The sequence below is a fragment of the Euprymna scolopes genome, chromosome 22 (assembly GCF_053919585.1).
Source record: "Euprymna scolopes isolate OS-2025 chromosome 22, ASM5391958v1, whole genome shotgun sequence".
Taxonomy (NCBI): domain Eukaryota; kingdom Metazoa; phylum Mollusca; class Cephalopoda; order Sepiida; family Sepiolidae; genus Euprymna; species Euprymna scolopes.
The window spans coordinates 62,529,364-62,541,400 of record NC_136503.1 but is presented as its reverse complement, the minus strand read 5'-3'; the positions used below and the strand labels follow the sequence as shown (position 1 = coordinate 62,541,400).

The 12,037-nt window shown below is 33.2% G+C and overlaps 1 protein-coding gene across 1 annotated transcript in view; it reads left to right on the top strand.

Annotated features, from left to right (window-relative positions):
- Positions 1 to 9,713, top strand: part of LOC145243448 (gem-associated protein 2-like) — a 35,049-nt gene extending 25,336 nt beyond the window's left edge. The window contains exons 5-8 of the mRNA XM_080106338.1: positions 2,271 to 2,411; positions 2,899 to 2,967; positions 5,413 to 5,523; positions 9,472 to 9,713. Of these exons, the coding sequence (XP_079962464.1) occupies positions 2,271 to 2,411; positions 2,899 to 2,967; positions 5,413 to 5,523; positions 9,472 to 9,561 (411 nt within the window). The 3' untranslated portion in view covers positions 9,562 to 9,713. The remainder of the gene's footprint in view (positions 1 to 2,270; positions 2,412 to 2,898; positions 2,968 to 5,412; positions 5,524 to 9,471) is intronic.
- Positions 9,714 to 12,037: the final 2,324 nt, after the last annotated feature.

Genomic DNA, 12,037 nt, shown 5'->3' with positions numbered 1-12,037 from the left:
TTCATTTCAAAGAAACATTTTGGTAAACTTTGACAACTTTATCTTTTAAATAAGACTAATATCTCGGTGAAGAACTTATTTATAAAAGCAAATTTTCAATCAATTATTTTCATTTGAATTTTAGCTATACTTTTTAGCCCAGGTAAAAAACTGGCAAAAGTTATAGCCCATTGACTGAGAATGAGTGCTTTATGCCAATTCATGGTTGAATATAATTGAATTTGTGCTAATTTTTGCATTATATACTAATCCCTATTAATCCTTAACTGTGCATTGAACACATACCATAATACTTAGTTCAGTGCACCTGATCATAGTAAAGATCCAAACAAAATTTCAGCTAAATCGGCTCAGTAGTTTCTTTCTAGAGTAAATATGCTATAAATCCTTAACTGTGCATTAAACTTATACCATAATACTTAGTTCACTGCACATTATCATAACAAAGGTTCATACAAAATTTCAATCAGATTGGCACAGTAGTTTCCGGGAAAAAGTGGAACAGATGGACAGACAGACAGACAGACAGACGAAGAGAAATATTATATGAAAAAAACTAGACCTTTCGGGGCTGAATGAATGCAAATCTCAGAATGTTATTGGCATGAATAAATTAAAATATTATTCATGTGAACCAATAAAGAGTAAAACGAATTTGCTTTTTATAAATGTTAATCATGAACAGAGACCCCACAATATTATCAGTAACAAACAACAAAAATAAATAATATTTTAAAAACTGTCGAAGTTGAAGCACTCTATATATTTATAGATTTTTTTCATTCATTTAAGAATGCCAAGTTACAAAAACATTTTTTTTTATATACACCTTGACCTTTTGACTAAGATCAAAGTGTAGTATCAGTGAAATTATTTTGTTTGTTAATAAAAACGATTTATTTGATTTTATACATATTTATTAAAAAAAAGAAAAATCAATATGGGATTCTTAAGTAGGACAACCCCTGGAGTGAATGTGATATTATGGTGATTGAGGATTCTAGCTAGGAAAATCTTAGACGACTACTAGGTACAGTAACAAGGATGATCATAGAATCCCCCCTTACTTTTTAATGGAACTTCTGCTTAATTTATGTATGATTTTTGTAAAATTTTTGTAAGTAAATAGATTTTTCAAAGTGTAGTATCTGTTCTCCTCAACATCAGCGCCATTTGATGCCAGAAGTTTTCATGTAATTATCTCCCCTGAAAAAATTCCAAACATGGATATACAAAGAGAAAATGCTTCTTATAGTATAAGTGGATTTAAAATAATTTCAATTCGTTAAAACTATTTGCCATTTTACAGCTGCCTCTAAGAAATGTAACATCAATAAGTAATTTTTCTTTTAAGAAAACCACCATAGTGCTGCCATTTTTGGTCCCCCGACAAAAAGAGAGTAGACCTGTAAATTCACCCTTGTCCATTCGTCTGTGCGCACTTTTCTCAATATCTACGCCTTGGAATTTTTTAAAAATTTGCACAAACTTTCACATGATATGAGTAAAAAAAAAAGTAACTGAATGGATTTTCCGGGAAAATTCTGGTTGCCGCCCCTTTGGGGGTGTCTTTCGGGTTAAAATAGCTAAAATTGACACTTTTGTGCTTATTAAAAAAAAATTGACGCCTTGGATTTTTTAAAAAGCTTTCTGAAAAGTTATAAATAACTGATTTCTATATAATTTTATTTGTCTATACTTCGCGATAACTCTTGGGTATGCCCTAGGGACTCTTTTTAGGGCTAATAAAAACACTCCATATTTGGGACTATTTTACCATATTTTTCCAAAATTTTCTGTGTATGTCTATTTAGCAGTTTTGCATGGTGCTGAACTCAAATTTAAATATGTAAAGGCCTTGGGGACTTTTGGGGCTAAAAAGGGTGGGGTGGGGGGGGCAAACGATGAACTTAGTAATTTCTGTTTTTGCATAGTGCAGAACCCAAATTTACATATCTTAAGACTAAAACTACACTGTTTATTTTCACCAGGATTTGACGTCCTCTGGGGCTAAATGGGAGGAGAGGCAAATGCTGAACTTAGTCATTTTTTTTCTGTCTCATTCACTGTGCACTTACGAGGGACCATGCATGCTTCACTTGTTTAAATTATTATTCGACTCTTTATGGAAAATGTTATTTTTTACTTTTCTTTCAACGCAAAAATATTAAACGTGATTTTATTTGAAATTATTTCCAGCCAGCAGTATATCACCACACGGTCAATATCGGGTGAATTCTACTAAGTTTTCTTGTAAAAATTCTTTTCAGCCTCAAAGCAACGATAGTAACAGTTGGCGCCGGCTTTGTTTTGGTAGCTTTACCAACCTTAACGACAATACTGATGATTTGCAGGATACAAAGAAAAATGGTTTCCCACCTCTGTTGAGCATCGTTGCAGCTATGGACCAGGTAAAACAAAATCGTTGGATCTCCATTTTTGTTTTCATTTCTGGCATATCAACCCTTTTTCAGGTTATGTAATGATGAATCCAGCCATTCAGATAATAGATTTTATGCTTCCAGTTTTTTTGTAAAACATGTGAATGTTTAGTGCAGTGCATTGTCTTTAAATTTGTTTCCTGGCTCTTTTTTTGAGGATGGGATCAGATTGATGGAAGAACACGCCCCCCCCCCACCCGATGATGTTTGATGAAATCAATTTTGTCGGCAAGCGACTATTTTTACAGACCCATATATATATTGCATGAATACTTTGTAAAAGATTTGATAATATCCCATTGACTATTGTACACTCAATAACCCTTATCCTTGAGTAGCCTCCGGACCTTGAAAAGTGATGGCTCTTATGTAAAAAAAAAAAAATCTTGACTCTCCATGGTAACCCCACATCTGCATCGCATGTCTTTTGATATTATAAATTTCTTTCTGCTTTCAGCCTTGTGTGGAACAGATCTTAGAATACCACGTAAAATTATTTGAAAAGACGGAGCTCACTCACAGACAGGTATGATACTTCTTTACATTTTCATTTCTAGTTTTCTAAACTGTTGCTCTTGCTAACCAGAAGAGCGTTGCTACTGTTGAACAAGTGAAGAATCTATCAAGCACGTGTATGCAGCGTGATGTATGAGAGTGAAATATATCATTGTTTACAGACGTGTACGATCCATTACCTTTCATTTCTAGTTTTCTAAACTTGTGCCATTACTAAGCAAAAGAGTGTTGTTGTTATCGACGAAAAGAATAGTCTATCAGGTATGTGTATGCAGTGTGATGATGCATGGAAGCTTGTGAAATGGGAGTTTTGTACAATTCAATGTTTTGTGGTACTTGTAGGCATCGGGTACACAAGAAGTGCAGTAGAATTACTGCTTGGTTGAGAGATGATAACCAGTTTGTGTGCTAAAAGTGTAATCATTCAAATGCGGTAGTGTTTGAATATATGGTTAAGTAGCAGTTTTAGTCATTTAGAACTGCTTTAAAGCTTCACTGCTCACTTATTTTTCAACCAAATTTCACCTTCTAAGCTATATTGTGAAAAATAAAAAAATTTTCAATTTTCGTTCAGTAAAACAAAAGTTATGATGAATTTTCTGGTGTTCAAAAAGTTATGATGAATTTTCTGGTGTTCAAAAAGTTATGAATTTTCTGGTGTTCAAAATCATAAAAAAAAACGTAAGGAGGTGAGTGACGTTTTACGTTTTTTATGACTGGTTTCCATAGCAACCACGGCGCTTCAGTGACTACTGCTGCTACCAATTCACTGCTCTCGCAAAAAGAGAAGTTACAAGGGAAACAGAGAGAATGAAAGCACGACAGGGAGATAATGGTGGGGGGGAGGGGATTTTATTGAAGCAGACGAGTGCCGTACATTGTTATTACATATGCGTATGCTATGTTTATGGGGGCAAAAAAATAAGACTGAAATTAAACGAAGAACAAGTGAATTTATTGGAAGCCTGGAAAAATCATGGATTACAATAGAAAAATGTGAAAAAAATATGTGAATAGTAATTTATAACTTAAAATATTGCAACATTAAGAATTTTTTAAAAAAATTCAATTTATAACATGTAATCAATTCTTAATGCTGCAATATTTTAAGTTGTTAATTTATTGTATTTTCTCTATTTTTCTAGAATATCTTGTCCTTTTCTTCAAAACATCGAAAAAAAAACACAAAAAAAAACTAACGTAAGGCAAACGAACGATGTTAAATGTAAAAATCGAAAAAACAAAAAAGAAATGGCTTAAATAAGCCTGTTTCGATATTAAAATTTAAAAAATCGGTGGGTACCCGGGTGTTTTTGGGTGTGTGTTGGGGGTGGATAAGCGAAGTACAAAAAAAAACCCCCAGAAAAACGAACGTTACGTGAAAAATGGCTTAAATAACACTGGTTCAATATTTAAATTTAAAAAATCGAAAAAAAAAAAAAGAAGACATCTCACCCCACGATTCAAACCCAAAACGTTTAGATAACGAACCAACGCGCTAACCAACTGAGCTAACGTGACGTACATGAAATTTAGTCAGTTTTTTTAACTATTTAAAGTAAATCAGGTCATGACGTCATCTGACGCATGCGTAGAACCGGTCGTCGTCACGAGAGGACCCCCCCCCCCTCCCGTCGAAACTTTTCGATTTCGGGGTGAAAAAATGAACGTTTTTGGCCAATTTTTCGATATTTTTCGAGCGAAGGATGGAGCTTCAATATGATACCGAGTTTGTGAATTTTAGTCGTGTCTGTCGAAAGTTTTTAGCGGACACACATACAAACATGCATACATACATACATACACACATTTTCACTTTTATATTTATAGATCAAGTGAGTGGGAGAGAACACCAGTAGAGTGCTCAATTATTAAGAAAATTTTTTAAATGCGATCGTAATATTTATATATATGTTTTACACAAGATTCAAGCAACATTGGTATTGTTGGTTTTATATCCAAACAAAAGGACCTATGATCGGTCTCTTTTACCGATTCTCTGAAGCGTATGTTTATGTCTGCTTACCAAAAGACTCTAGGTAGAAATGCTGAATTAGTAAAACTAATATAGCAGAGAATCAACATAGCATCAAAAGCCAGCCACACATGCATGCACGCACACACACACACTTACACACACATAACCCCCCCCTCGCACGCACGCACACACACACACAAAGTTTCCTTTTATATAATAGTAGAGTAGATAGATTTTTTTTTTCTTTTTTTTTTTCCACCTTTTTTTGTTTTGCTGTCTAGTCTAATAAATGCTTGATAGTTCTTATGGAGAAAGTAATTTTGTGCGACCTTGGCTAACCTGTAACTCGCATCCGATGTGTGAGAGACATGTTAAACGAAGAAAAAAAAAGGATTGAATTTCGGAATTTTCTTTTTGTTCTTTTATTAATGTCTATCGAGTCTTAAAATATGAAATCTATTTTATTTCTTGTGGTAGGGGCAGTGGTTTTATGCCTTGTTGATCAGTATACAAAAACCTCTCACTCCTGAAGCATGCTCGTCTATCCGAACATTGGCGCGTCGTTGTTCCTATCTTCGAGGATTGATAGTAAGTACATTCATTTCTTTTACTCAATAAAAAAAGATTCATAAATTTATTTGCAATTTGTTCTGTTTTTTTTAATCTTCATCTTTTTTTAATCAACTCTCCTTGTTTTATCTCTGTTCAATGATATGCAGGGACACTTTGGTGATTGTCTCATTGTTACGAGAACAGGTCGATATATAGGATATAGGATAGTCCGAGAATTCGAACCTGGGAAGCTAGGTTTGGAATTAAGATTCAGGAGAATTCCAATCATAAGTTTAAAATAAATAAGCAGATATGTTATTGAAAAGGAATTCGTTGTTTAGAAATGTTATTGAAAAAGGAATTTGATGATTCAATTCTGTTTATGACAAATTAAATTAAATTGAGGTTATCTAGATCCGAACAATAGAAAATGTTAAACATTGGAAAATAGGTTAAGCTGAAAATAGAAGAATTCGGTCTACAGAATGGGATAGACATGTGAGGAACAGTGCATGTTTTAGACATGTGAGGCATGTCAGGCTACGGGATCGATATGCACGTTTTTTTAGCCATGCAATGGCGTCATGGCTAAGAGATGAGTTGTCAATATAGTTGGAGCTTTAGTGAGACAAAGGGTCAAAGGTCAGAGAGCGTCGAGAGAGTGCCGGGGCAGCTTCAAGACAGAGCTGACATTGGGGAGAAGGAACCCACCTTTGGAGGCGAAAGGTTGGAAGTTGAAATAATGTAAGACTTTGAATTCCTTGACGTGAAACCATTGACCGGTCAAGAAATAAAGGACGTCATCATCTTTTGTAACTACTGTCTTGTGTTATGTCGGTCTACAAACAAGGTATTGTGAATTTGTATTTATAAGAACTTGTGTTCCACTCATCCGTATAATGAACTTTGTGCATGAACGCATATAAGTAATGTGTCTTCATCATCTTAAGAATGTGTCTCCCTCTCACTATTAAGAAATAATGAATGTCCCCTCCTGTGATAAAAGACTGATAATCCTCATCTCAAAAATATGTGTCAAGAAATATGTTATAGAAACACTCCCCAGAACTGTATAAATGTCTATCTATCTATCCCCCTCTCAATGTGTATTACATGATCTGTTTCTATCTCACCAATATGAACACTCAACAAATATATAACATTCGTCCTTTCTAATATAACCCCTATGCAACATCATTAGTTAGAGATATGATCCTGAATATTGTTTATCAAAGCAATTCACTTCCTGAACTAAAGAGGACGATTCTAGTCAAATTCAGGGCAGTTCCGAAGAGGAATGTATCAGTTACTGAGAATTTTGCATGTTGAATGATGATAAAACAAAGACTATTGGACATTCATAATTTTAACTTTATGGGCAAGTCAAGCATAGACTCGAGTTTATTTCTACTAAATATGGTTGGATATGATTAGATTACCGAAGTTAAGTAAAGTTGGGCCTGGTCAGTACTAGATGGTGGACTATTTAGTTACACTTAGTTATGGGTAAATAGTGTCACAAAGCTGCTATGTCTAGTGGGACTACAATGAAAAAAAAAAATGAATGAGAGTCACCAATAAGATGAAGGGAAATCAGGGATGGGGGTTCATCTGTCAGGAATGATCAAAAGCCCTGATGGTGGATGGCTCAAACTGAAAACTCATGAAAATGTTATGAAAAAGTTATTTCAAACTTATTTATTTATTTGAAAATGTTATTTTATAGAAAAGTGTTTTATAACATTTTAAAATAAAATATTTATTTTTAAATAAAATATTTTAAAATAAATTATAAATTATTGTATACTTATTTATTTATTTATTTGAAAAGGTTATCTTATTTAAAAATGTTTTATAACATTTTAAAATAAAATATTTATTTTTAAATAACATATTTATTTTTAAATAAAATATGTATTTTTAAATAAATTTGATATTATTTTAAACTTATTTATTTGAAAAGGTGATTTTATTTGAAAATGTTATAAAAAAATTTAAATGCGACAGCTAAAAATGCTATTTATGCATAAGAGTTACAGATCATTAAAAAGCTTAAATGTGACTGATTGTGGAAAATACTATTTATGCTGTAAACGTGATAGATTGACAAAAATTCTGGTGTTTGTCCAGAATTCCCCTTTAAGAAAAATAAAAATGAAAAGAAAAAAATCTTCATGATGTATGTACCTATGATGGAAAGAAAATTTTGTATTCCAAAAATCGCATAAAATTAATCAATTAGTTTTATTTTTAGAAATAAAATCATTTTTAAGTGAATTTGAGTTTGCCCAACGACCTCCCTCTCACTCTCCATGTTAAGAATAGCTTTCTAAAATCCTACACGTTTGAATTATTTGGAGTTATTTCCCTTGTTTCTTCAGACTGTTTTTAAAATGATACCACGAGATCATGGCTTGCAGTTTAACCATAAAATTCAATTTTCTTATCTATATAAATAATCCTGTAGATGTATGTATGCATGTGTGTGTATGTGTGTAAAATATTTAACCGATAAACTCTTAAACTACTGGTCCCATAACACCGAAATTAACAGGAAATAGTAATCATACACCAAGGATGGTTTATAATGAGTAAAATCTTTGTTTGGATGGTAGAATAACGCATACAGAAATATGTTGGCAAGTTGAAATGCAAAATGTTCATTTCAACTTGCCATGTTATTTCTATTACTTTTGTGCATGTGCAAATTCATTCATAATTTGAAGTGTTTTAATTTGAAATCTTTCTTATCTGTCTGTCAATCACTCAAATAGCAGAGAAAGCAGTTGGCGCGCTAAATGTTTTGGTTTCAATTCTAGCTGATGGCACCAAAGTCTTTTATTTATTTTTATTTTTTTTGTAAGCTTTTGAAATCAGTACTATATAATAGGTACAATATAATATTCAATAGATAATTGGCTCTGTAATAATTAATACAAAATCTGCATGAATTAAAATATATTTAAACGTATTTTACAACCGGGCAAGACCGCTATACCCCCTCCCCTCCCGCTAGTCTACATATCTATAAAAATGAGTATGTGTGTTTGTGTGTGTGAGAGGAAACTTCTCAACCTATATATGCAACAAATATTTTACCTACAGACTTGAAATTTGGTATATAGGATATTCAGACATGTGGAAAACCTTTTAATCAGTTTTCAGCCAGAAAAACGGGCTGCTAAGGGGTCAATATTGGAAAATTAGTATGTTGGAGTTGTTGGATTTTTATCTGTTTGCTAACTGTTCCATGAATATGCATGTGTGAATGGTTCACTGGTTCACGTGACAGATTCATTATGTTAAAAATAAGTAGGTTTGAAAACACTTGTCAAACTGGTCTGATCGTTATCATACTTGACTCACTGTCTTTAGGTTTTGCTTTTGATCTCAGCTCGAGTAATTTTTTTTATTTTCAAGAAATGAACTGTTTAGAAAAAATAATACTTGCATGCACATGTCTCAGTTTGTTTCCATTTCTTTTTTTTACTTCATTTTTTTTTTTTTTTTTTAAAGGAATTTAACATTATTTTTAATACCGGGTAATGCCAGGTAAATCTTCTAGTTTAAAGATAAAAACAATCAATTTACATGATTTTTGGTGTATAATATTTCTTTTCTGTCATGCGTACGTGTATCATACAGATTAAAAAAATGTTTTCGTTTTTTTCAAGAGGGGGAATTTTGGGGCAAGCACTAAAATGCTATTTCAAATTTAAGTGTGACAGATCAACAAAAAAATAGTTGGATATAATTCAAAATGATGAAAATACTATTTATACCTTAAGAGTGACAGATTGCTAAAAAATGTTGTTTCAAAATTAAGTGTGACAGACATGAAAAAATGTTAATTACATCTTAGGAATGATAGGCAAGCAGAGATTGTCTTTTACGTAGATACTTTAATGCATTCAAAAAATAAAATAAAACAAAAATTGCTGAAATATATATATATTTTTTCTTTTTTTTTTTTTTTTTTTTCAGCAAAGTGAATCAGATACCCAACTTGTACCGCTGAATCTTCTAATTTGTTTAGTGTGCAAATACTTTGAACAGAAAGATCTCGAAGGATAAAAACTTTCTCATGATAGAAAGGAACAAAAAGTATGGTGATCACTAGGGCTATGACAACAGCATATTCTTTTCCTTGTTTTGATTCTCAGGTATATATCCATTGATATCTTACATGTTTTTATGTAGAGTGATATGATCCTCGGTTGATTGTGTTTAACTGTGGCAGATATATACTCAAGAGTTAAAACAATGAATAGAATATGCTGCTGTCATAGCCCTAGTGATCACCTTTTTGATTTTTTTTTTTTCAAATTTTTTTTTGTGTGACCTCATATTCCAACTCACAATAAAATGAATAAATTTTTCCTATGAATTTTTCTATTTATTTAACATAGTTTTTCCCTCATTCAGTGATCGACTTTTTTTTTTTTTAATATTCTTCAAGTTCACTCTCCAATTATGACAGTTCAATGAGGTAATCATTTTCAAGTTTCACTCTCTATGGGCTTGTCTTATCACTTGTTTCTGAGTTTTCCTTGATCAGCCAAACTACTTTCGATTCAAGACTTCCGCAATGGTTTATCAAAAGAATTAATGTTCCAAATGACCATTCTGTCATAATCGATTAATCTTTAGAATAACTACGTTGGCCAAATGTTGTGCTAAAGTTTGATCAGATTTCCCATTGCAACATTTTATTGAAAATTATTTTTTAACATTGAATAAAATCTCAATTCTGGTCCAGAATACCCCTTATATAAAAAAAAAAAAAAAAAAAAAATCTGTACAATGTACCTGTGATGAAACCAAAGTATCATATTCCAAAAATCACGTACATAAATCAAGTAGTTTCATTTTTGACTTAGATAATCAAATTTTATGAGTATCTGAGGAGTGATTGTCTCGCCTGCCATTTAAAAAAAAAAAAAAAAAAAATCTTGAAAACAAAGGGAGATAACTCTGTTAACTGAAACCTTGATTTATGAGGTACATATTCCTATTAATAGCTTAAAAATAATTTCCTTTATAAAAATCAATTCATATAATTTTTAGAATATGATATTTTTGTTTCGTCACAGGTATGTACATCATACAGATTTTTCTTTTCTATAGAGTAAATACTGGACAATAACCAAAATCTCTGCTATCTACCTGCCATTTTATTCTTTCTTGTCGACCATCATTGCTGTTGTCATATTTGGTTTAACCTTATGTGTTTAACAGCTTTTAGAAAATGCATCAATAAATATTGTGCTTTTAATGTACTAGCGAGTCATCACTCATCAAAGACCAAATGTCACTAAGAGTTAATGCACTGTGTTAAGTGACTAGTGAGACTAACTCTATGAGGATTGCAGATGATGGATTGAATCTGAGTAGAATTTGATGAATTAAGAGAACACCTCAACAAGACCGGGTGGGTTCCCTCTATCATGCTAGAAGATTACTCATACTTTAGAGTATCTTATACCTCAGACAGTGACCGGCAAATCGTAGGCGCCTCTCCCTGATAGTATTAGATATAGCAGGTAGTTTGCCAGGTCACTGTCTGAGAAGCAAGCATGAATTAGTGAGTGATGTATTGCTATGGACTCCACGACACAGATGCGCAAGCAAAGGATGTCCCAGATCCACGTACATCCAGCAGATAGCACATGATGCCAACTGTGAACCTGAAGATCTAAGGCAGCTGATGGAAGACAAGAAACTCTGGAGAGGAAGTGTCATATTGGTCCGAGCAAGGAGCCCGTCATGATGATGATCCTATACCTCTACAAAGCCATCAATTGCCCATGCATGGAGTATTATTGCCATGGCTGGTGCATCTACTGGTAGTCTCTTCTCTTGGATAAGAGTCAAAGGAGAGTCTCTAATCTGATAGGTTCCGCTTTGTCATCTAAGCTCCAACCCCTGTCCCATTGCTGTAATGTTGCATCCGTGTGCCTGTTTTAATGGAATATGCTCTTATGAACCCACTGCACTTTTGCCCCCCCCCCTCGATGTACATACCCCTGACAAACCCGTTTAGCAACAAAATCACACCCCGTTCACTGTTGAGGTTCCTAAATGCCAAAAAGCCTTCTACTCTAATAGTTTCAGCTAGACTTTGGAATTCCTTTCCTGCTACCTGTTTCTCTGATTGTACTGATATGCAAAAATTTAAATGTAATGTAAACCAACATCTTGTTCATCTTCCCTAAGCATGATTCCAAATAGTAGCCCCTTATGTCTGAGTGGCGATGTGCCTAATTTGAGATGAATGTGAGTAAAAAAAAAAGAAAAAAAAAGGCACTAGTGAGATTGAAACAGAAAGACCATGCTAGAGGAGATTGGTGTGTGCATAGAGGAGCAATAAAAGTATGGGTTAATGTACAAGCTTTCTGGTGATTGAAGTTTTGTTGGAGAAAGATGCAATTGCTGATTGCAACACACACATCATGCTTCACATATTAACCCGGTAGAGCTCTACACCGTACTGAAAGCTGAACATGCTGCACCAGTGGAGTGTTAAAAACTTGCATATGTAAACTGACTC